This window comes from Elephas maximus, chromosome 3, assembly GCF_024166365.1.
Source record: "Elephas maximus indicus isolate mEleMax1 chromosome 3, mEleMax1 primary haplotype, whole genome shotgun sequence".
Classification (NCBI taxonomy): domain Eukaryota; kingdom Metazoa; phylum Chordata; class Mammalia; order Proboscidea; family Elephantidae; genus Elephas; species Elephas maximus.
This window is the reverse complement of record NC_064821.1, coordinates 148667655-148690238: the sequence shown is the minus strand read 5'-3', so window position 1 is coordinate 148690238 and position 22584 is coordinate 148667655. Positions and strand designations below refer to the sequence as shown.

The window sequence follows — 22584 nt, the reverse complement described above, 5'->3', positions numbered from 1 at the left end:
TCCTCCTCCTAGCTCCTGTCATCTGTTGACTTTTTGGTTATTACGCTTTATTTATTGGTGACTGGCACTGGGATCACAGTCTTCTCCTTAATTCTTGCTATCATTTTGACTGACCCCAGCATCATGAGGGTGACCTGTCCAGTCCCTTGAAGCACGGTTTATGTTTTAAAAAGATCATTATGATTATTGTGTGGAAGATGAAATTTGGGGACAAAAGGAAGAAAGCACGCTACTTTGCCCTCATGATCTCAAGATGACTACAGAAGTTCTAGATGTTTTATCTAGATCCAACCATATCCAAGACAGAAAGGGGACCATTTCTTCCTTGGTTCTCTTTTGAAGTTGAAGGGGGAAACTTTTTCAGAGCAAGGAATGCAAGAAGTTTCTTAGCAAACTTCTTGTGTTTTATTGGTTATAATTTTGTCTCATTTCCATGCCTAGACCGATCACTGGTAAGAGAAATGGGATGACCATGATTGACTTAGACCAGTCAGGGCTACCCCCTGGGGTTGGTGGACTGAGGCTAGTCTCATCTGAAGATTTTGGCTATGCAGAGGAGAGGGAATACCTAAACACAATTAGGATTCTCTTAAAAGTCATCTTGGACAGCATTATCATGTTGCATGGTGAAAGGGGACTTTGTTTAGGATGATTCCACAGCTGAGCCCTGGTGGTACAATGGTTAAGAGCTTGGCTGCTAACCAAAAGATGGACAGCTCGAATCCTCCAGCCACTCCTTGGAAACCCTATGGGGCAGTTCTACTCTGTCCTGTAGGGTCGTTATGTAAGTTGAAATCTACTCAAAGGCAATGGATTCAGTTTTTGTTTTTTTTTTTTGAGTGACCCACAGATAACTCTAATTTGCTATTAGTGAGACTTGGTATCTCACTAAAAGCAAGTTTGACCCAAGTTTGGTTTATAATGTCCTTAATTAATAGAGCCATGTCTTTTAAAATGCAGTCATTTAGCAGGTCATAATAGATTTCACACAGTGAATAAAAAAAACTTTAAAAAAATTGATGGGGAGGCAGAGAAAGAGACACTTCAGACCTCTAACATCCTTCTCTATCTTAATCTCAACTAATGGCCTTGCTTGCAATTTTACTGGAAAAAAAAAATAGTGTGTTGCTATCATGCTGAACAGGTTTTGCCAGAGCTTCCAGACTGAGACAGACTAGGAAGAAAGGCCTGGCAATCTACTTTTGAAATGTCAGCCAATGAAAATGCTATGGATCGCAAGAGTCATATTTGCAGCCAGTCATGGGGGATTGTATAGGACCTGGCAGTGTTTTGTTTCCCTCTGTGTCAAGGCTGACACTTCGATAGCTAACAGCAACAGGTTTTAATAGGCACAGATTTTAAACTCTGTGTTTCCATTTCACTCAGGGTTAAAGCCAGGGTCCTTATGGTGGAAGATAAAACATATAAAATTTGCATTCCTGCAAATAGTGTGGCTATGTGTTTTTAAACCTTCAGCAGCAAGGGGAAGGGTTGATGGAAAATTGGATTTAAATCCAGGGTTCAAGTTTGGGAAAGCGAGAGAGGGCAAGGACAGTGAAGACATTGAGGTTATTTGTAAGGAGTGATTATAATGATGGCTTATGTAATCCAAATTGTGGAAAGATGAAAATAAAGACAGGAGAGGGGTGAGGGATAGTAATAATAAGCCAGGATCAACCAACTGAGGTCACTCTGGGATAGAAAAAAAAAAAAAACTGGATTTGGGGTATTGGAAGGAGTGAGTTGACAGGACTAGTTGTCTGAGAGTGAAATTCTTGAAATTTATTTGTAGGGGAGGAATTGCAGTCATTGTTAATGGCAGTGGAGTTGACCATGGCAGTGAGTTGCTGAGGCAGGGTGGAAAGAGAAAGTCATGGGAAAAGAGATTAAAGAATTGAGGGTAGGGTTTATTGGAAGAATCATCTGGATAGATTTTAATTAAAAGTTAAAAAAAAAAAAAAAAATCAGGTGAGTTAAACTTTACCCAAATATACAGGTTTGTATTATCTTTTAAAAACAAATAAAACCATGAGAAAGCATATCCAGATAATGAAGTTGATTTTTTAAAAAACTTATAAATATTCCTCAAGTTACTTTCAGGGGTAGATGTTGTTGATAGAATTGTAAATTGGTTCCTTAGCTCTATGAGACTTAAAAAAAAAAAAGTTTCTGCAGTCCCATATGAATTAAAGAGGGGAAAAAAAAGTCAGTTGTGTTAGATTTTTAAAAATGTCTTTGGTAAAAGTTTGGTATTTGGAAGTGCTGGAGAAATTTTGGCAGAAAATCACAGTCATAGAGTAAACCCAAACTAGGACAACAAAGTCATTATTCTGCTTTTCAGTGAAGGAAGTCCTTTTATAAATGGTTGTGACCCTTGGTGTTTTACCAAAAGTAGCTTATTGAGACCTCATTTGAATGCAAGGCTAAGTGTCAAGGTAATTAGAAAAACAAGGACTGAATATTAAGTAGTGACTTCTAAAAAAAAAATTGCAACACTTTTCGATACATATAATACTAATTTTCAATTAAATCACATAAAAGCTATTATATAAAGTAAGGAGATTAAGTAAATGTACCTGTTAACCCACTTATTACTATAGAGCAGAACCTTGTTGTTAGGTGCTGTCGAGTCGGTTCTGACTGATAGCGACCCTATGTACCATAGAATGAAACACTGCCCGGTCCCGCACCATCCTTACAATCGTTATTATGCTTGAGCCCATTGTTCAGCCCCTGTGTCAGTCCATCTCGTTGAGAGTCTTCCTCTTTTCTGCTGACCCTTCTCCAGGGACTGATCCCTCCTGACAACAGGTCCAAAGTATGCAAGAGGCAGTCTCACCGTCTTTGCTTCTAAAGGAGCATTCTGGTTGTACTTCTTCCAAGACAGATTTGTTTGTTCTTTTGGCAGCCTATGGTATATTCAGTATTCTTCACCAACATCACAATTAAAAAAAAAAAGAGTCACAATTCAAAGGCATCAATTATTCTTCTGTCTTCCATATTCATTATCCAGCTTTCACATGCATATGATATGATTGAAAATACCATGGCTTGGGTCAGGTGCACCTTAGTCTTCAAGGTGACATCTTTGCTTTTCAGCACTTTAGAGAGATCGTTTGCAGCAGATTTGCCCAATGCAGTGCGTCTTTTGGTTTCTTGACTGCTGCTTCCATGGCTGTTGATTATGGATCCAAGTAAAATGAAGTCCTTGACAACTTCAGTCTTTTGTCCATTTATCATGATGTTGCTCATTGGTCCAGTTGTGAGGATTTTTGTTTTCTTTAATATTGAGATGTAATCCATACTGGAGGCTGTGATCTTTAATCTTTGTTAGTAAGTGCTTCAAGTCCTCTTCACTTTCAGCAAGCAAGGTTGTGTCATCTGCATATCACGGGTTATTAATGAGTCTTCTACCAATCCTGATGCCCCGTTCTTCTTCATATATAGCGATACATACTTCATTTGATCAAGATCCATCTATTGGGTCCTTGATCAAAGTTTTCAGTAATGGTAGCCAAGCACCATCCATTTCTTCTGGTTTCATGGTGAAGGAGCCAGTAGTTCATGGAAAGGTGCATCATTTTTAACAGCAGTTATTCACAACTTGATTTGAATAGTAATCATTGAAGATAAAACTGGCAGTGATTTGAAGAGGTAATCTAACCATCCCGTTTTGGTTGGTAGCCAGCTATGGGTGAATCACTTGAACATTCTGGGCATTAATTCCATATTTATAGAATGAGGGGCTGGGACCATTATTTACTGTCATGGATTGAATTGTGTCCCCCAAAATTTGTGTCAGCTTGGTTAGGCCAAATTGTGTGGTTGTCCTCCATTTTGTGATTGTAATTTTACGTTAAAGAGGATTAGGGTGGGATTGTAACACCCTTACTAAGGTCACATCCCTGATGCAATGTAATGGAAGTTTCCATGGGGTGTGGCCTGCACCACCTTTTATTTTACAAGAGATAAAAGGGAAGCAAGAAGAGAGTTGGGGACCTCATACCACCAAGAAAGCAGTGCCAGGAGCAGAGTACATCCTTTGGACCTGGGGTTCCTGGGCAGAGAAGCTCCTGGTCTGGGGGAAGATTGATGAGAAGGCCTACAGAGAGAGAAAGCCTTCTCCTGGAACTCTGAATTTGGACGTTTAGCCTACTTTACTGTGAGAAAATAAACTACTCTTTGTTAAAGCCAACCACTTGTATTTTCCATTATAGTAGCCCTAGATAACTAAGACATTTACTAATAAATGTTAATCACTAAACTTTTTTACCAAGTAATGATGTGTTGTAATAGAAAGAATATGAGATTTGGAGTCAAAACTTCGGGTGAATATTTCAATTTCAGAAACTTGGTTTCCTTGTTTGTAAAATGCTTTATCAGCATAGTTTTATAGGTGACATCTGGTAATATATGTGAAAACACTTTGTAAACTCCAGAGTGCTACTATACAAATACAGTGTTTATTCAGTGAGCAGAAAAGTACCTTGTGTGTGCTAGGCCATTTAATGGTGTGCATTTTTGTTATCTCTAAGATCTTTCTGGTTTTAACATTAAGTTTTGAACCCCATAAATATGCATTGTGAACAAATGAAGCTATTCTAATGATTGGAAACTTGTATCTAAAAATAAAAAATAAACTTGTGCTTTGTTATCTAATGACTCTGGATTCATAGTGATGAAACCAACTTTATGATGAAGTTCTTTAGCTTCTTCAAAAATGGGTCTGTTTATGTTAGGTTCTGCTTAGAGAAAAAGGTGACTTAAATGCTGTTTACTGAGTATTTTTAATCTTTCAAGTGTGAATCTTGCTTGGATTCCTTACTACCTACTTTTATCATTTATATGAATTTTACTAAATTTTTCTGTTCACTTTTAAAATTTAAATCATTCAGCTTTCAACATTTGTGATAGTTATACAGCTTCTCTTAGTGTATTGTAGTTAATATGTATAGTTGAAAACCCAGATACGTTATTCAGTGGATTAAATAAAATTTACCTTAAAAATAAAAAAATGCTTCTTTTGCATTTTAAATATTAAAACATTAAATTTGCATTTGACATCAATTCTTATTTACAATTTTTGAACTTGCTATTTGAGATAAAAAGAAAATTTTATAACAAGTCTATCTAATATAGTGGAGCCCTGGTGGCATAGTGGTTAAGGGCTCGGCTGCTAACTATCAAGGTTGGCAGTTAGAATTCACCAGCCACTCCTTGGAAACCCTATGGGGCAGTTCTACTCTGTCCTAGAGGGTCGCTATGAGTTGAAGTCAACTCGACAGCAAAGAGTTTAATATGATAGTATTTTCAGTTTTCTATTTCAAGACTTCTGTTTTTTAGAAGTACTGTTTTTTTCAAACACTTTTTCACAGTGGTTACAGAGCAAAATAATTTGTTTCACATGTGGTCAAACTTGTATACTTTGCTACCTTTTGAAACTGATTGCTGTTTTGTAGTTGGCTTTTATTTAGTCTGCCTGTTACACAGAAGATTGTTATGAGTCGGAGATTCGATGGCAATTAACAACAATGGTTTACTTAAAAAAATATAGCAAATTCTCAGTCATAATATAAAATTTAACCCAATTATTAGACTTCTCTTATGCTTTCTACTGAAAAATTGTCTTTTCTTGCGAGCATTAACAAGAGCGTAATACCAAGAACTGTGTCCAAAGGGATTCTGTAGCTTGTAGCTTAACCTTCAGTAACTGAAAAATAAAATTTGACCATATTTCCTCAGTATTCTGATTAGTTGAGCTTTTACTGAGCTTTCATAAATTTGTCACGATGACTTGCTCTAAAAATACCTTTTGGAGAGGGAATACATATAGTTCAAGTTTTTGTCCAGTTGAATTACAGCATGAGTGCAACCCTTTAGATGATTTAATTTTCTTTGGAAATCCTGGAAGAACTCAAAACAGATCTAGCGGAACATATAAGTTTGGAGCAATATAGTCTTTGGAAGGTTGTTAGTTAAGTAGAATACTAGGGTTGTGTATACCAGAGAAGAAGAAATAACAAAGAACAGCAAGACTATAGCAGTACGGTAGGAAGGACTTGATCTAGATCAGATGAAGGATAATGTGTAATTTAAAGCAGGGGTCTTCAAAGCAGGGCATACAAGATGATCCACTGAGATAAATAGGAAAGAATTTAGAACTTTTATTTATATATATTATCTAAAAATACAGGAAAGATGATGCTTTACTAGTATTTAAAATATCACTTGACAGTGGTGTCTTGTTTTAGACTTTCAGTCTTTCAGAAGGTCAAATACAACTTCAGAAGATTCTTGATGGAAGAGTGTGGATTCCATAATTCAGAGGGTGCAAGGGCCAGATCTTCACTTGGATCTTTGCTTTCATCGTCTTGCTCTGTATTTTATATATATATTTTTTTGCCAGTTCAACTTTTTACAGGTGTACAAATTATTGATGATGACCTACCCTTAATTTAATGCAATTTTGCCATCACAATTAACTCCCTTCCCCCCTCCCGTCACCCTTGGTAACCACCAATAAACTGGTCTCTACATTAGCCTTTTCTTGTCTTTTTATATAAGTGAGGTCATACAACATTTGTCCTTTTGTGATTGGCTTGTATTTCGTTCAACATAATGTCTTTAAGCTGTACACATATTGTAGCATGTGTCAAGACCTCATTTCTTCTACTGGCTGAGTAGTATTCCATTGTATCTAACACATTTTGTTTATTCATTGATCTGTTCGTGGACATTTAGGTTGTTTCCACCTCTTTTTTGGCTGTCGTGAATAGTGCTGCAGTGAACACTGATGTACAAGTCTCTTTTTGAGTCTCTGCTTTCACGTCTTTTGAGTATGTGTCTAGAAGTGGAATTGCTGGGTGGTGTGGTAATTCTGGAAACCCAGGTAGCATAGTGTTTGAGAGCTACGGCTGCTAACCAAAAGGTCAGTGGTTCGAATCCACCAGACGTTCTTTGGAAACTATATAGGGCTGTTCTACTCTGTCCTATAGGGTCGCTATGAGTCAGAATTGACTTGACAGCAACCGGTTTGGTTTTGGTTTTTTATGGTAATTCTATTTTTAGTTTTTTTGAGGAACCGCTATACTTTTTCACAACAGCCGTACCATTTTGGATTCTTGCCAGCAATGGATAAGAGTTCCAGTTTCCCCAAGTCCTTGCCAACATTTGTTATTTTCTGTTTTTTTTTTTTTTTTTAAATCTTAGCCATGCTAGTGGGAGTGAAATGGTATCTCATTGTGGTTTCGGTTTGCATCTCTCTGATTGCAAATGATGCTGATCATCTTTTCATGTGTTTGGTGGTCATTTGAATGTCCTCTTTGGTGAAATGTCTATTCAGGTCTGTCTTAGTTATCTAATGCTGCAGTTACAGAAATACCACAGGTGGATGGCTTTAACAAACAGAAATTAATTTTCTTAGTCTAGGAGGCTGGAAGTCCGAATTCAGGGTGCCAACTCCAGGGAAGGCTTTCTCTCTCTGTGGGCTCTGGCAGGAGGTCCTTGTTATCAATCTTCCCCTGGTTTAGGAGCTTCTCACCACAGGGACCTCGGGCCCAAAGGACGCGCTCCCTCTCCTTGTTCTTCACTCTTGGTGGTAGGAGGTCCCTCTGTCTCTCTGCTCCAGTCTGTCTTTTATGTCTCAAAAGAGGTTGACTCAAGATACAGCTTAATCCTGTAGATTGAGTCCTACTTCATTAACATAACTGACTCTATTTCTGCCTCATTAACATCACAGAGGTTAGTATTTACAATAGGATAATCACATTAGATCACCAAGTGGTGGAAACCATACAATACTGGAAATCATGTTCTAGCCAAGTTGACACCCATTTTGGGGGGACACAGTTCAATCCATGACAAAGCCCTTTGCCCATTTTATGATTGGGTTGTCTTTTTGTTGTTAAATTCTCAAAGTTTTATATGTATTTTGGTTATTAGGTTCTTCTCAGATATTTCGTTTCTGAAGATATTCTCCCAGTTGGCAGCTTGTCTTTTTATTTTTTTGGTAAAGTCTTTGAATGAACAAAATTTTTTAGTTTTTATTAGGTCCCATTTATTTATTTTGTCGTTTGTTGTTTGTGCTTTTATTTCATTAGATAATCCATTATTGGAAAGCTAGGCTTTACAGTGTTGTTCCTGCTTGTTCTTCTAAGAATTTTATGGTGTTTGCACATTTAGGTCCTTATGGTTTTTGTTCGGTCATTTAGGCCCCTAATCCATTTTGAATTTGTTTTTGTGTATGGTGGAAGGCATGGCTCCTGTTTGATTTTTTTCTGCATGTGGAAATTCAGTTTTCCCAGCACCGTTTATTGAAATTCAGTTTTCCCAGCACAAGTTATTAAAGAGATTCTTCTTTCCCCATTGAATGGACCCTTGTCAAAAATCAGTTGACAATGGATGTGTGGGTTTATTTCTGAACTCTCAATTCTATTCCATTGGTCTGTGTGTCAGTGGTTATACCAGTACCAGGCTGTTTTGATTACTGTACCTATATAAAAATAGTATGTTTTAAAATCAGGAAATGAGTCCTCCTACTTTGTTCTTCCCTTTCAACATTGTTTTAGCTATTCAGGGCCTCTTGCCCTTCCATATAAAGTTGACAATTGGTTTTTTTTTTTAACTTCTGTAAAGAAGGCTGTTGGAATTTTGATTGGGATTACGTTGAATCTACCATATTTTTGCGCAAATAATCTGTGCCTTCACATTTGTTTGCCAGCTGTGCCCTCTCACGAAGCACCCTCACAAGTGCCACCATGCCAATCCTCTTCCACATTTTGCTGTAAAAAATGTTAGCATTGCGCACTTCTAAAAATGCCTAGTGGGGGGAGGGTATTGCTGGCCAAGAAACGCAGAAGGGGTGCATATTATGTGTGTGGAATTTAGACATAGATCACTTTAGGTAATATTGATATCTTAACAATATTAAGTCTTCCAAGCCATGAACATGGAACGTCCTTCTGTTTATTTAAGTCTTCTTTAATCATTTTAGCAGTGTTTTGTAGTTTTCATTGTATAAGGCATTCATGTCCCTGGTTAGATTTATTCCTAGGTATTCTATTCTCTTAGACGCTATTATAAAAATGGAGTTGTCTCCCTAATTTCCCTTTCAGATTGCTATGTGTTACATTTTATGTCCACCTCATTAAGTGGACTTATAAATGGTAACTATTTTTGATGTCTGTTTTGAATAAGCTAACCCTTACAAAATAGAGAAGTGGTGTAAAAAGTTTCCTATGATGAATTCGTTGATTAAATATAATACTTTAGTGTGACCAAAACTGATGCTTCTCATCTTAATGTATTTGAGCTCTTGGTTCGGAACATTTAAAAAAAAAAGAAAAAACTCCAAAAACCAATAGCTATAAAATCTTATGGACAAGAGTTGCCTCTGCTCCCACAGAATTATCAAGAAAACTATTTGAAATATGAATTCAGGTGTTACTGTCAATAACGAAGCATGCCCTGAGTGCATTTTGTGCCTTATATTAGGTAGTAATAAAATGAAACCATCAAATATATCCTAGAGAAATAAGAGCCTTTACACAAACAGATATATGCACGCCCATGTTCATTGCAGCACTGTTTGCAATAGCAAAAAGATGGAAGCAACCAAGGTGCCCATTAGCGGATGAAGGGATAAATATAGTATATTCACACAGTGGAATACTATGCATCGATAAAGAACAGTGATGAATCTGTGAAACATTTCATAACATGGAGGAATCTGGAAGACATTATGCTGAGTGAAATTAGTTAGTTGCAAAAGGACAAATATTGTGTAAGACCACTATTATAAGAACTCAAGAAATAGTTTAAACAGAGAAGAAAATATTCTTTGATGATTACGAGAAGGGGGAGGGAGGAAGGGTGGGAGAAGGGTATTCACTAATTAGATAGTAGAAGAACTACTTTAGGTGACGGGAAAGATAACACACAATACAGGTGAGGTCAGCACAACTGGACTAAACCAAAAGCAAAGAAGTTTCCTGAATAAACTGAATGCTTTGAAGGCCAGAGTAGCGGGGCAGGTGTTTGGGGACCATAGTTTCAGGGGACATCTAAATCAATTGACATAATAAAATCTATTAAGAAAACATTCTGCATCCCACCTTGGAGAGAGGCGTCCGAGGTCTTAAACGCTAGCAAGCGGCCATCTAAGATGCATCAATTGGTCTCAACCCACCTGGATCAAAGAAGAATGAAGAATACCGAGGACACGAGGTAATTATGAGCCCAAGAGACAGAAAAGGCCACAAAAACCAGAGACTACAACAGCCTGAGATCAGAAGAGCTAGATGGTGCCTGGCTACAACCGATGACTACCCTGACAGGGAGCAGAACAGAGAACCCCTGAGGGAGCAGGAGAGCAGTGGGATGCAGACCCCAAATTCTCATAAAAAGACCAGACTTAATGGTCTGACTGAGACTAGAAGGACCCTGGTGGTCATGGCCCCCAGTCCTTCTGTTGTTAGCCCAAGACAGAAACCATTCCCAAAGCCAACTCTTCAGACAGGGATCGGACTGGACGATGGGTTGGAGAGAGGGATGCTGGTGAGGAGTGAGCTTCTTGGATCAGGTGAACACTTGAGACTATGTTGACATCTCCTGCTTGGAGGGGAGATGAGAGGGTAGAGGGGGTTAGAAGCTGGCGAAATGGACACGAAAAGAGAGAGTGGAGGGAGGGGGCGGGCTGTCTCATTGGGGGAGAGCAATTGGGAGTATGTAGCAAGGTGTATATAAGTTTTTGTGTGAGAGACTGACGATTTTTAAACTTTCACTTAAAGCACAATAAAAATTAAAAAAGAAAAGAAGCCATCATAATTAGGAAAAGTTTAAAAAATGAGACCCTAAAACCGTATCTCTGCAAGTTTCTGTTGTTAGCAGCCGTCAAGTTGACCCCACTTGATGGTGACCCCGTGTGTACCAGGATTGCTATCCCACAGGGTTTTAATTGGCTGATTTTCAGAAGTAGATTGCTAGGCCTTTCTTCCTGCTAGTATGTCTTAGTCTAGAAACTCTGCTGAAATGTGTTCAGCGTCACAGTAGCAGGCAACTCTCCACTGACAGGTGGTGGCTGCACTGACGTGCATTGGTCAGGAATCAAACTTGGGTCTTCTGTGTTTTAGTGATGTTTAAAACCATGAGAGAACCAATCAAGACTGTACCAAATTTCACTAAATTTATCATAGTTTAGAAGCCTCTTTTGAGATTTCACACTTAACGATGAAAGACATATACTTTCTCTTCCTTTTGTGATAAGATTAGTGATTTAGTAAGTAGAAAACAAGATGGATGACAAACTAAATTATCTCAGCAAATACTATTAAAAGGCACAAAGAAAATACCCTAATGAAATATGTCTTAAGAAAAATTATGTTTGAAAGTTTGCTATACAGTTTGATTAAAGTATAGAACACTTTAGAACACTTTTCAGCTTATCATGTTTACTGGGTTCTGTTCAAATAGTGAAGCATATTTAAACCTACTTCTTTGTGAACCACTAAAGATGTGCTGGAAATTTATTCTCAACAATAAGTGATTTCTTTAGCAAACAATGTTTCATGAAAAAAACCATGTGATAACCATTGCTGTAGCAGCTGTGTTGACTGGGATTTTAAAAAGGAAATTGGGATAAGGTTACAGAGAAAAGACCATATGTGTACTTATTCGCTTCATCATTTATAGGCAAACAAAGAAAATTGAAGCCAAAGTCCACAGAGTACTATAGCGTATTTTCATTATGGTTAATTTTATAAAAATAATAACTTTATATTAGATACACTGTTTACAGTCTTTTCAAATGAAATGGGGAAAGACCACAAAAATCTTTGTTCCACACAGGTTTGGTGTTTATCTCCTACCTGTTTCAGATTTGCTGACCTTTTCTTTAATAAGTGGCTTTCAATAATATGTTTACCTAGCAAGTATTTTGGGGAAAATTTAATACATCCTTTCAAAATAAAAGGGAAGTGTTAATGGAGAGTGAGAAACTAGCTGTTTTTCCAAAGAAGCGTGAGCTATGGAGAAAGCAGTTGGATGATGTATGTTTGGGAACGTACTCATCATTATGTATTTTTCGTTGCTGAAAATGATGCATGCCACCAACAAATATTATTATACCTGCAGTCTTAAAGACACTTGGAAATAGAGTTTTTGTTTTAAAGTCAGTTTCTGTGGACTTTGAACCAGTTTGTTAAAAATACGAAGGTACGATAATATCTGATTCATTTGTAAAAATAATAGATTGACATTAGGAAATTTATTAGCCAAAATTTTAAATATAAACTTCTGTGTTATTGGAGGAGGGGTTAACAAATGATTTGGAAAGTATAGCCAACAGTGAATTTTTTCAATTTAGAGTTTTATATTTTTGTGAGGTATCTTTTGGTTTTCCCAGCTATGACAACCACTAAAAACTAAATATCACATAAACTGAATTTAGAGCCAGGGCCTTCAGATTGCTTTGCCACTAAGTGTTAAACCAAGATTTTAGGGATAATGAATGAGTCATATTCAGTTCATTGCTCTTACTAAAAATGTTGTTAATTTTATTTTTAAAGTCATGGCCTAAAGGCTTTTGTTTATGAAATAAATATATTAAAAATAATGTTTATTTCATTTTCATCTTTTAAATTTCTATTTTTGTGGGTTTCATAATGTATGTAATATAGTCGTATAGTATTGTTTATAAATATATATAATACAGATATTTATTCAGATTTTTTACTGATAAGAGTTTGTAAGAAAAATATTTGTGCCACAAATTAGATAATCTAGATGAAATGGTTAAACTCCTATAAATATATAAACTTTCTAAATGGACTCAGTGTGAAATAGAAGCTCTTAACAGATCCATGACAAGTGGTGAGATTGATTCAGTAATCAAAAACTTCCTAACAAAGAAAAGTCCTAGACCAGATGGCTTCACTGGGGAATTCTACCAAACATTGATAGAAGAAGAGATTCCAGTCCTTCTTAAACTTTTGCAAAAAACAAAGTAGGAGGGAACACTTCCTAACTCATTCTGTAAGGCTAGCATTACCCTGAGAACTAAAGCCAGATGAAAACACTCCAAGAAGACCACAGACCAGTATCCCATATGAATATAAATGCAAAAATCCTTAACAAAATACTAGCAAACTGAATCCAAAAGCATATTACAAGGATTATATACCATGATTAATTGGGATTTATTCCAGGAATGCAAGGATGTTGCAGCATTAGAAAATCAGTGTATATAAAGCATATTAATAGAACAAAGGAAAAAAAAAAACATATGATTGTCTTAATCTATGCAGAGAACACTTTTGATAAAATCCACCACCATTTTATGATTAAAAAAAAAAAACACTCAACAGGCTAGGAATAGAAATGAAATTCCTCAATGTGATAAAGGTTATTTATGAAAAACCTACAGTAACATCATACTCAGTGGAGACAGTCTGAGAGCTTTCCCCTTAAGTTCAGGAACAAGACAAGTGTGTCAGCTCTCACCACTGCTATTCAGTGTTGTGATGGAAGTCCTAGCCATAACAAGTAGGCAAGAAAAAGAAATAAAAGATAGCCAATCAAGAATGAAGTAAAACTATCCCTTTTTGCCAATGACATGAGCCTGTATATATAGAAAACCTCAAAGTTTCCACAAGAAAGCTATTAGAGCTAGTCCTGTATTTTTTATGCAAATCTTGTGCACCTGGTACATTTGTTTGCCAGTCGCATCTCCCCCCTACGAGGTATTTTCGTAAACACTTGCTGCTATGCCAAATTTCCTTTACACGTTGCTGTAAAAAAATAAGCTTAGTGTGCTTGCGAAAATACGTCATGGGGGGAAGGTGCAGTTGGCAAACGAACGTAGAAGGCATGTGTTGTTTGCGTAAAAATATGGTAAATGAATTCAGCAAAGTGGCAGAGTACAAGGTCAGCACACAGAAATCTGTTGGGTTTTTATACATCAGCAATGAGCATTCTGAAAAGGAAATTAAGGAAACAGTTCCATTTACAATAGCATTTAAAAGAATAAAATACCTAGAAATAAATTTAAGAAAGTGGAAGACTTGTACACTGAGGTCTATAAAACTTTACTAAAAGAAATTAAAACAAACAAACAAAAAACCGAACCTGTTGCCATCGAATCGACTCATAGCGACCTTATAGGACAGAGTAGAACTACCCCACAGGATTTTCAAGGAGCAGCTGGTGGATTCAAACTGCCAGCCTTTCGGTTAGCAGCCGAACACTTAACCACTGTGCCACTAGGGCTCCGTAGCGAAATTAAAGGAGACCCAAATAAATGGAAGGATATTTTGTGTTTATGGATTGGAAGACTTAATATTGTTAGGATGTAAGTACTGTCCAAAGCAGTCTATAGATCGAGCGCAATTCCCATAAAAATTCCAACAGCCTTCTTTGTAGAAATGGAAAAGCCAGCCCTCAGCTTTGTATGGAACTGCAGGGGGCCCCAATATCCAAATCAATTTTGAATAGGAAGATCAAAGTAGGAGGACTCACATGCCCTGATCTTAAAACATATTATAAAGCTACAGAAGTCAAAACTGTATGGTATTGGTACAATAATAGGCATAGACATATAGACAATGGATAGAATTGAAAGTGCAGACAGAAGTAAACCCTACATATTTATGGTCAGTTGATCTTTGACAAGGGTGCTAAATCTGTCCAGTAGGAGAGGAGTAGTCTCTTTAATAAATGGTGCTGGGTCAGGTGGATTTCCACAAACAAAAAAAATGAACCTGGACCCAGAAGACCTCACACACCGTATGAAAATGGAACAAAGACCTAAATGTATATAGAAAACCATAAAACATTTTAGAAGAAAACATAGTGGTAATGCTTTGAGATCTATTTTTCGATAATGGATTCTTAGATGACATTGAAAGCATGAGCAACAAAAGACAAAATAGGTAAATGAGACCTCATCAAAATTAAAAATTTTGTTCAGCAAAGGACTTTATCAAAAAGTGAAGAGATAGTCTGTAGATTGGGAGAAAATTTTGGGGAACTGTATATCTGAGAAGTGTCTTAATATCCAGAATATATATATATATATATATATGTATGTATATATATATATAAAGAACTCCTAGAACTTAATATCGAAAAGACACACAGCCCAGTCAAAAAATATGCAAAGGATATGAGTAGACATTTCACCAAAGAATAAATATAAATGGCCAATACACACCAAAACCAAACCCAGTGCAGTTGAGTCGATTCCGACTCCTAGCGACCCTATAGGACAGGGTAGAACTGCCCCATAGAGTTTCCAAGGAGCGCCTGGCAGATTCAAACTGCTGACCCATTGGTTAGCAGCTGTAGCACTTAACCACTACGCCACCAGGGTTTCCAAATGGCCCATAAGCACAGGAAAATATACTCAACATCATTAGCCATTAGAAACACACCCGTTTTTGTCGAGTCGATTCTGACTCAAAGTGACCCTATAGAACAGCATAGAACTGCCCCACAGAGTCTCCAAGGAGCGCCTGGTGGCTTTGAACTGCTGATCTTTTGGTTAGCAGCCATAGCACTTAACTACTTAAGAACCATGGTTTAGTCATTAGGGAAATGCAAATCAAAACCACAATGAGATATCCCTTCACACCCACTAAAATAAGTATGATTGAAAAAATGGAAAATGGTAGATGTTGGTAAGAATGTGGAGAAATGGGAACCTTATCGATTGCTGGTGGAGTTGTAAAATGGTATACAGCTACTGTGGAAACAGCCTGGCTGTTCCTCAAAAAGTTAAATATAGAATTACTGTGAGATCCAGCAATTCCACTTCTAGGTATTTACTCAAATGAATTGAAAGCAGGGACTCAGACAGATACATGTACACCAATGTTCATTGCAGCACTATTCACAATAGCTAAAAGATAGAAACAGCCTAAATGTCCGTTAACAGATGAATGAATAAACAAATGTGATAACATACATGCAATGGAATATTACTTAGGCATAAAGAGAAATGAAGTCCTGGTGCATGCCACAATATGGATGAACCTTGGAAACATCATGTTGAGGGAAATAAGTCACAGAAAGACAAATATTATATGATTCCATTTACATGAAATATCTAGAATGGGCAAGAATGTACAGACATAAGTTTATTATAGGTTACCATGGTTGGAGGCTTGAACGAGAGGGAAGGGTGATGATTGCACAATGTGATGAACACAATGTCACTGAATTATACATGTGAAGAATATTAAAATGCCAAACGTTTAGTTACATATGTATTTACCACCATCCAACCCCCATACAAACAAATATTCAGAGACCTCATCTAGATAATGAGGAAAGTAGATGAAGAAGACAATGGAAGAAGCCTTTGAAGCAACTTGAAAAAGTAAAGGAACATTGTTTGAACTTCAGGATGTTCTTTTTTGTTGTTGTTGTTGAGAATATTTCATTGAAAGACAAATGCAATTTTTAATGGGAAAGAGAGAAAAAGCAAAGACATGGAGATGATTCATTTATAAATAACAAACTTGATGAAACTGTGGGTGATTACAAAAAATAAAGATATAAAAAGGGATGACATTTGAGTATTTTGTCATCATAGACTTTTCACAGGGGAGACGGAGAGCACCAAGTTATTAGGCAATTTGGAGGTTACTCCCAAACGATGGGAAATGATGGTTTCTTTGGCAACAGTAGGATGGAAACATATGTTTGAGGATTGGAAGTGCTATACAGAACAATGATACTGTACACATGCTGTTGTCATTGGAGAACACTTGTAATAACATAACCACAGTCCTGTGAGGTGGGTGGTGGGATTCCCATCATTAAATGGAAAAAAGTTTAAAGTGCCTTGGTAACTTGCCCAAGGCCAAACGTCTGGTAAATTGCAGAACCTAGAATTTCAACTAAGGTATTTGTTTGTGTTCAACTCAACAGTCTTACTGAGTACCTTTTATAATGCCAGGCATGGTGCTTAGGCTTTGGAAGTTCAGAGTTGAATAATGGTTCCTGCTCTTAATATAATATGGCAAGTCAATAAGATAGTAATTTTTAGTATGTATGTATGCATACAAGTGTATAGGTAGGTATGTATATAGGTGGACATGCTTAGATGTATTTATGTGGGTGTATTATATAAGTATGCATCCATATATATTCATATATACAAGAAAGCACATAGGGGGCACAAACACAGATACTTACTGAACACCTTGCTGGATTGGTTTATGGGGTCTGAAGGCTTAGGACCATACTCTTGTGGGACAACTCGATTAGTATAATATAGTACATAAGGTTTATGTTTATATCCTAGTTGGTGAGTAGTGTTTGAGGTCTTAAAAGCGTGTGAGCAGCCAACTATTGGTTTCCACGCACCTAGAGTAAAAGAGAATGAAAGAAACCAAAGACTTAGAGAGGAAACTAGTCTACAGGAACCACAACTCATCTACCTTGAGACCAGAAGAACTAGATAGTGCCTGGCTACCACTACTGATCATTCTGATCAGGAACACAATAGGTGGATCCTGGGAAAGTAGGAGCAAAACATGGAACAGAAAGCAACTTCTGAAAAAGTTCAGATTTACTGGATCAGTTGAGACTGTAGGACTCCCCGAGACTATCGCCCTGAGATGCTCTTAAACTGTGAACCAGAGCTATTCCATGAGGTAACAGATTAGCTCATAAAATAAATAATATCACCTGTGAGTACTGTGCTCCTTTAAAAAATCGTCTGTATGAGACCAAACGGTCAACACTTAGGTCTTAAGTGAAGAGGAGGAGGCGGGGGGGAAGGGAAACTAATTTAATGGAAATGGAACAACCAGAATGGAAATGAGAAAGTTGACATACTGTGTACGATATAACCAGTGCCACTTAAAAAATTATGTAGAAATTGTTAAACGGGAGCCTAATTTGCTGTACAAACTTTCACCAAAAACATAATAAAATATTACTATTAAAAAAACAACTTTGCAAAAAAAGGTTGTAATTTTTAGGGAAGCTTGGGGACCTAGAGAAACACCACTTAGCCCAGTCTGAGAGTTCAGGGAACATTTTCTGAAGGACATAAGGCCCAAACTGAATCTCAAAGCAAGAATAAGAGTTAATTGCAAAAAGGTGGCGAGGGGGGCGGGGGCGGTGGTGTTGTAGGCAGGGGGAACCTCATGAGTAAAGGCATTGAGGCATAAAGTAGCATGGTTATGCTGAGGAATCTATTTCTACCTCTTAAGGGGTGAGGTAGGTGGGGACCAGCTGGAGAAGAGCCTAGGCTTTTCCATTTTATACCTCATTGTTTCTCTGTGTAAATACCAGAACCTGGCTAAAATGTTTGTGGATAAAATTTTAGGTTTTTAATACATTTTTAACGTTCATTTTCTAGGATCAGTTCGACAGCTTAGACAAACATACACAATGGGGAATTGACTTCTTGGAAAGATATGCCAAATTCGTTAAAGAGAGGATAGAAATTGAACAGAACTATGCAAAGCAATTGAGGTAAGTTAAAATTTTTTTAGTACTCAGAAATGAAATTATGTGTTTAAACAGTTAGATATTAATTTGTAGTGGAATGTGGTATTCCAGAGGTTCATTTGAATGTTTCTCATCAGAATTAGATTGAATTAGGTAACTGGTCTCTTCTAGTGATCGATTTAATTAAATCACTGCCTGGTACCACAAAGAATATTGGCTAGCTCAATCATCAGTAGCCTTCATTCCAGAAAGATACTTAAAATACTAAAATCAAAATAAAATGCCAGGAAAAAGAAACACATGAATATTACTTTTGTGTTTTACACTTTTATTCTGCTGTAACTTTTTGCTCTGATAGTCTTCCCAAAGCATTAGCCATTTCTTCAGAGTTTCTAAGACGTGTGTGCTGACCTGAGTTTTACTTCTGCTAATAATCAGATATTTACTTCTAATTAAAGTCATTTTGGAATATGAGTTAGAAGATAAAATTTTAAGAATTTCAGCCTTAAAACTAATGAAATTAATCTTAAGATTTTGTTCAAAAAGCAGAATCATTATTAAATCACAACTTGGCAAGTAGTTTTGCTATATAACTTAGTAAAAATGGTGCCTGAGCTCTGAAGACTAGTCACCAATACAATATTCTAGCTATATTATATTGCAAGTGACAGAAAATCCACTCCATACAGACACGTAAGACTAAAAAGTCTAGTCCTGTTTGATTCAGGGGTCAGATAATGCCTTTAGGCTCCATTTCTTGGCTCTGCTTCCTCTTGGCTGTCTTTATCCTCAGGTTCCATTCAGTACCATCCTTTCTACCCCCTTAGCTCTAGGTTTCATATCTTTATATCCCGCAATCCTGGAGAAGAATGATTGTCTTTTCTGTCAGTAAGTCAGGAAGCATTTTCATTTCTAGACACTCTTGCAGAAAAACACAAGTGTGCAAAGATGTATTTACAAAACGGTTCATTGCAGGGGGAAGAAGTTTCCAGCCTAAAAGTGCCTGTCAGGCAGGGAATGATTTTAAAACAATCAGGCCTACCAGCATATTTGGACTTAAAAGACTGTTTGATCCATGAGTGTAAAAAGCAAGTTGCAGAACTGAATGTGTATAGTAAGATCTCCTTAGTACTTTTTGAGCTGATGTTATGTATAAACTTTGTACACACTTAGAAGGAGGTCTAGGAAGGTAACACTGAGAATTGTTTTACAGTTGTACCCCTGGGAAGTGGGGGTGGGCAAGTGGTAAGGGAAGGAATTTATACTTTTTATCACATATACTTTTGAATTGCTGTAATCTTTTCTATAATTGTGTATTACTTTTATAATTTAAAACACTTGTTCTTAAGCAAATAAAATATATCTCAGAAGATAATCTTGTCACAAATTATAAAGTAAAAATCGATAATTTATAAGGTAAAACTTCACCAACCTGGAGTCTTTACCTGCCTAGGAGAACTCAGACCTCAAGGGTTTCCAGGTGGCCAAGGTTTTATTACAGTAACGGGACTCAGTTCTTCACATGGCAGGCTTGTGTGCCTTTCTGTCTTTTCTGTGACTGACCATAACCATTGTAATTTTCACTTATTTGCAGAAAAGGGAATTTGAGCACGACTTCATTCAAGTAGGAAACCCTGGTAGCGTAGTGGTAGAGAACTATGGCTGCTAACCAAAAGGTCAGCAGTTCAAATCTACCAGGCGCATCTTGGAAAACCTATGGGGCAGTTGTACTCTTGTCTTGTAGGGTCGCTATGAGTCGGAATTGACTTAATGGCAACTGGTTTTGGTTTGGTTTCATTGAAGTAAGGGTGGCTTGTTGTAGTTGTTAGGTGTCAACGAGTTGATTTCAACCCGTAACAACCCTATGGAACAGAGTAGACCTGCCCCATAGGGTTTCCAAGGAGCTGCTGGTGGATTCGAAATACCGACCTTTTGCTTAGCAGCCGAGCTCTAAACCACTGAGCCAAGGGTGGCTGGAACTCGCAATTATGAAAAAAAGTTATTGCAGGGAGAAAGTAGGTTTTATTTATGTACAGATGCTCTAGATCAATTATTTGCATCTTTTTTCCTGTCCCAGCACACTTAGAGGAGTTTGGCTTGTTTCCATCCTAATAATGGCAGCGATTCTCAACAAGGGCAAGATTATTGGAGGGTGTTGAATATTTGGCTAAGAAACAGTTGGCAGCAGGCGTGTATAATTTGAAACTGCCCGCTTGCTCCTTTCCCCCCACATCTAGGTTCACTGTTGTGGATGAATACTTAGTAAATGATCCAATTATCAGCTACTGTTTATAGTATGTATTTTGTCCAAAGGGAAGGGGTTTGCCTTGTTCGTTTCCTCTTTTTTAATGGAAAAAATTCTTTTGACACCCTTCTGTTTTTTGCAACTACAGAGGCTAATTTTTTTCCTAGTGTAGTGAGGTACCTTGTTTTCCTCCTAAATAACAACCATGTTCAGCCTGTTAAACATTTACATTTTAAATATGCTGCAAGATTAAGATTTCTCAGTTAGGTTTTGGTACTCCCAGTTTGTTTTCTTCTTCCTTGTCTCTCTTATATTCTTGTGTTCTGATGGTTTTAGTTTCACTTTATTTCGTATTGATTTTTTACATCGAGGATGGGAATAAGTAGAAATTAAACACAGTTGAATCATGTCCGTTTTGATTGATGCTAAGTAGTGGCTTCAAATCACTTAGTGGAATTTTTTTGTTCACAGAGACATAAAAAAACTGAAATCAATTGTTCTTTTTAATACATTTATACTTTATTTGTATGGCAGATTAAAATTTCCAAGTAAAAAAAGTATATGCAGTTCCATTTTTTCCTACTAAAAATAGTTATGATAATAAGTTCTGTCACAGGGATATTAATGTATGAAATTATGTAACCTCTTCCCACCCCATATGGTTTTTGATAGAAATGTGACAGTGTGGTATACTGGGGAAAAATAGACTACAAGGCAGGAAGCCTAGAAGGTACTCTGTCTTAGCCAGAGCAGAAATCTCTCTGAATCCCTTTTGATCAGAGACTGTATTGTATACACATTCTGTACCCATGCCAAGCCTGGCAACATAGCTGATACCTCTAGAACTCAGTGAATATAAGTTAAATGAATAAATAATTGAATGACTTGTGTTTCAGTTTAGTTTAGAAATTAGGATCTCTGACCATTTGCCAAACCTTTGATCAAGTACTACTTTTTACCAATACTAGAGTTTGGTGTCATGAGCACCATTGTGATGGGGATTTTGGTCTACTAAGAGCTGTCCCAAATGTTTCAGGTAGGGTTACGTACAGAATAATCCAAATAAAATTCTTCACTTTCTCGTGCCTTTTTATTAGGATTTGCTGTTTGTACCACCCTTATTTAGTCTCAGAAAATAGTAGGGAGTCAATCTTTATACTGACTTTCTTACAGTGGAGGTTGTATTTATTCTTTAGTGTGCTGTTGTTTAACTCTCAGACTGCTTTGGCCTCCCCTGAGTTTTTGATTAACTGCTTAATGTAGTGCTGACCCTAATGCTGAGATCTGGATATAAGCAGGAGGAACTATAGCCCATGTTTTGGGGTTTAGATTACCTTCCCTCATAGAATAGGATCCTGTGGGAACCCTTTCATTCCTGTCAGTCCGCAATGGCTGCTCAGCCTGCCTGGGTGCCTGGTGCTTGTATCAGATGATTTATTGGCTAAATAGTTTTTGCCTCTTATTCTAGAGTATTATTTCCCTGCTAAAATGTAAACTGCACAAGGAGAAGGGATTTTTGTTTATCCTGTTCACTGCTCATTCCTAGTCCCTAAAACACTGCCTGGCACAAAACAAGCACTTTTTATTTGTCAAATTGGTATTCATTTAACATCTATATAGCACATAATGTATCAGGCACTGTACTGAGTGCTTTGCCCTTAATAGCACATTTTGTTTTTATAAAAATTCAGTGAGTGTCAGTATCATTTTATAGATTAGGAAGCTGAGGTACAGAGAGGTTAAGAAAGACCTACTTGGCAAGGCCAGGATTCAAATCCAGGCAGTCTGGCTGCACAGTCTGGGCTGTTAGTATTACATTATGTTGTTTCTCAGTGTAGGGAAAATAAATAATTTTCTACTGAGGATCTTTTTTTTTTTTT

General features: G+C 37.1%; 1 protein-coding gene across 2 annotated transcripts in view; it reads left to right on the top strand.

Annotated features, from left to right (window-relative positions):
- Positions 1-22584, top strand: part of FNBP1L (formin binding protein 1 like) — a 113551-nt gene that overhangs the window by 42426 nt on the left and 48541 nt on the right. For both annotated transcript variants that reach the window (XM_049879752.1, XM_049879750.1), the window contains exon 2: positions 18368-18483. In XM_049879752.1, the coding sequence (XP_049735709.1) occupies positions 18368-18483 (116 nt within the window). The remainder of the gene's footprint in view (positions 1-18367; positions 18484-22584) is intronic.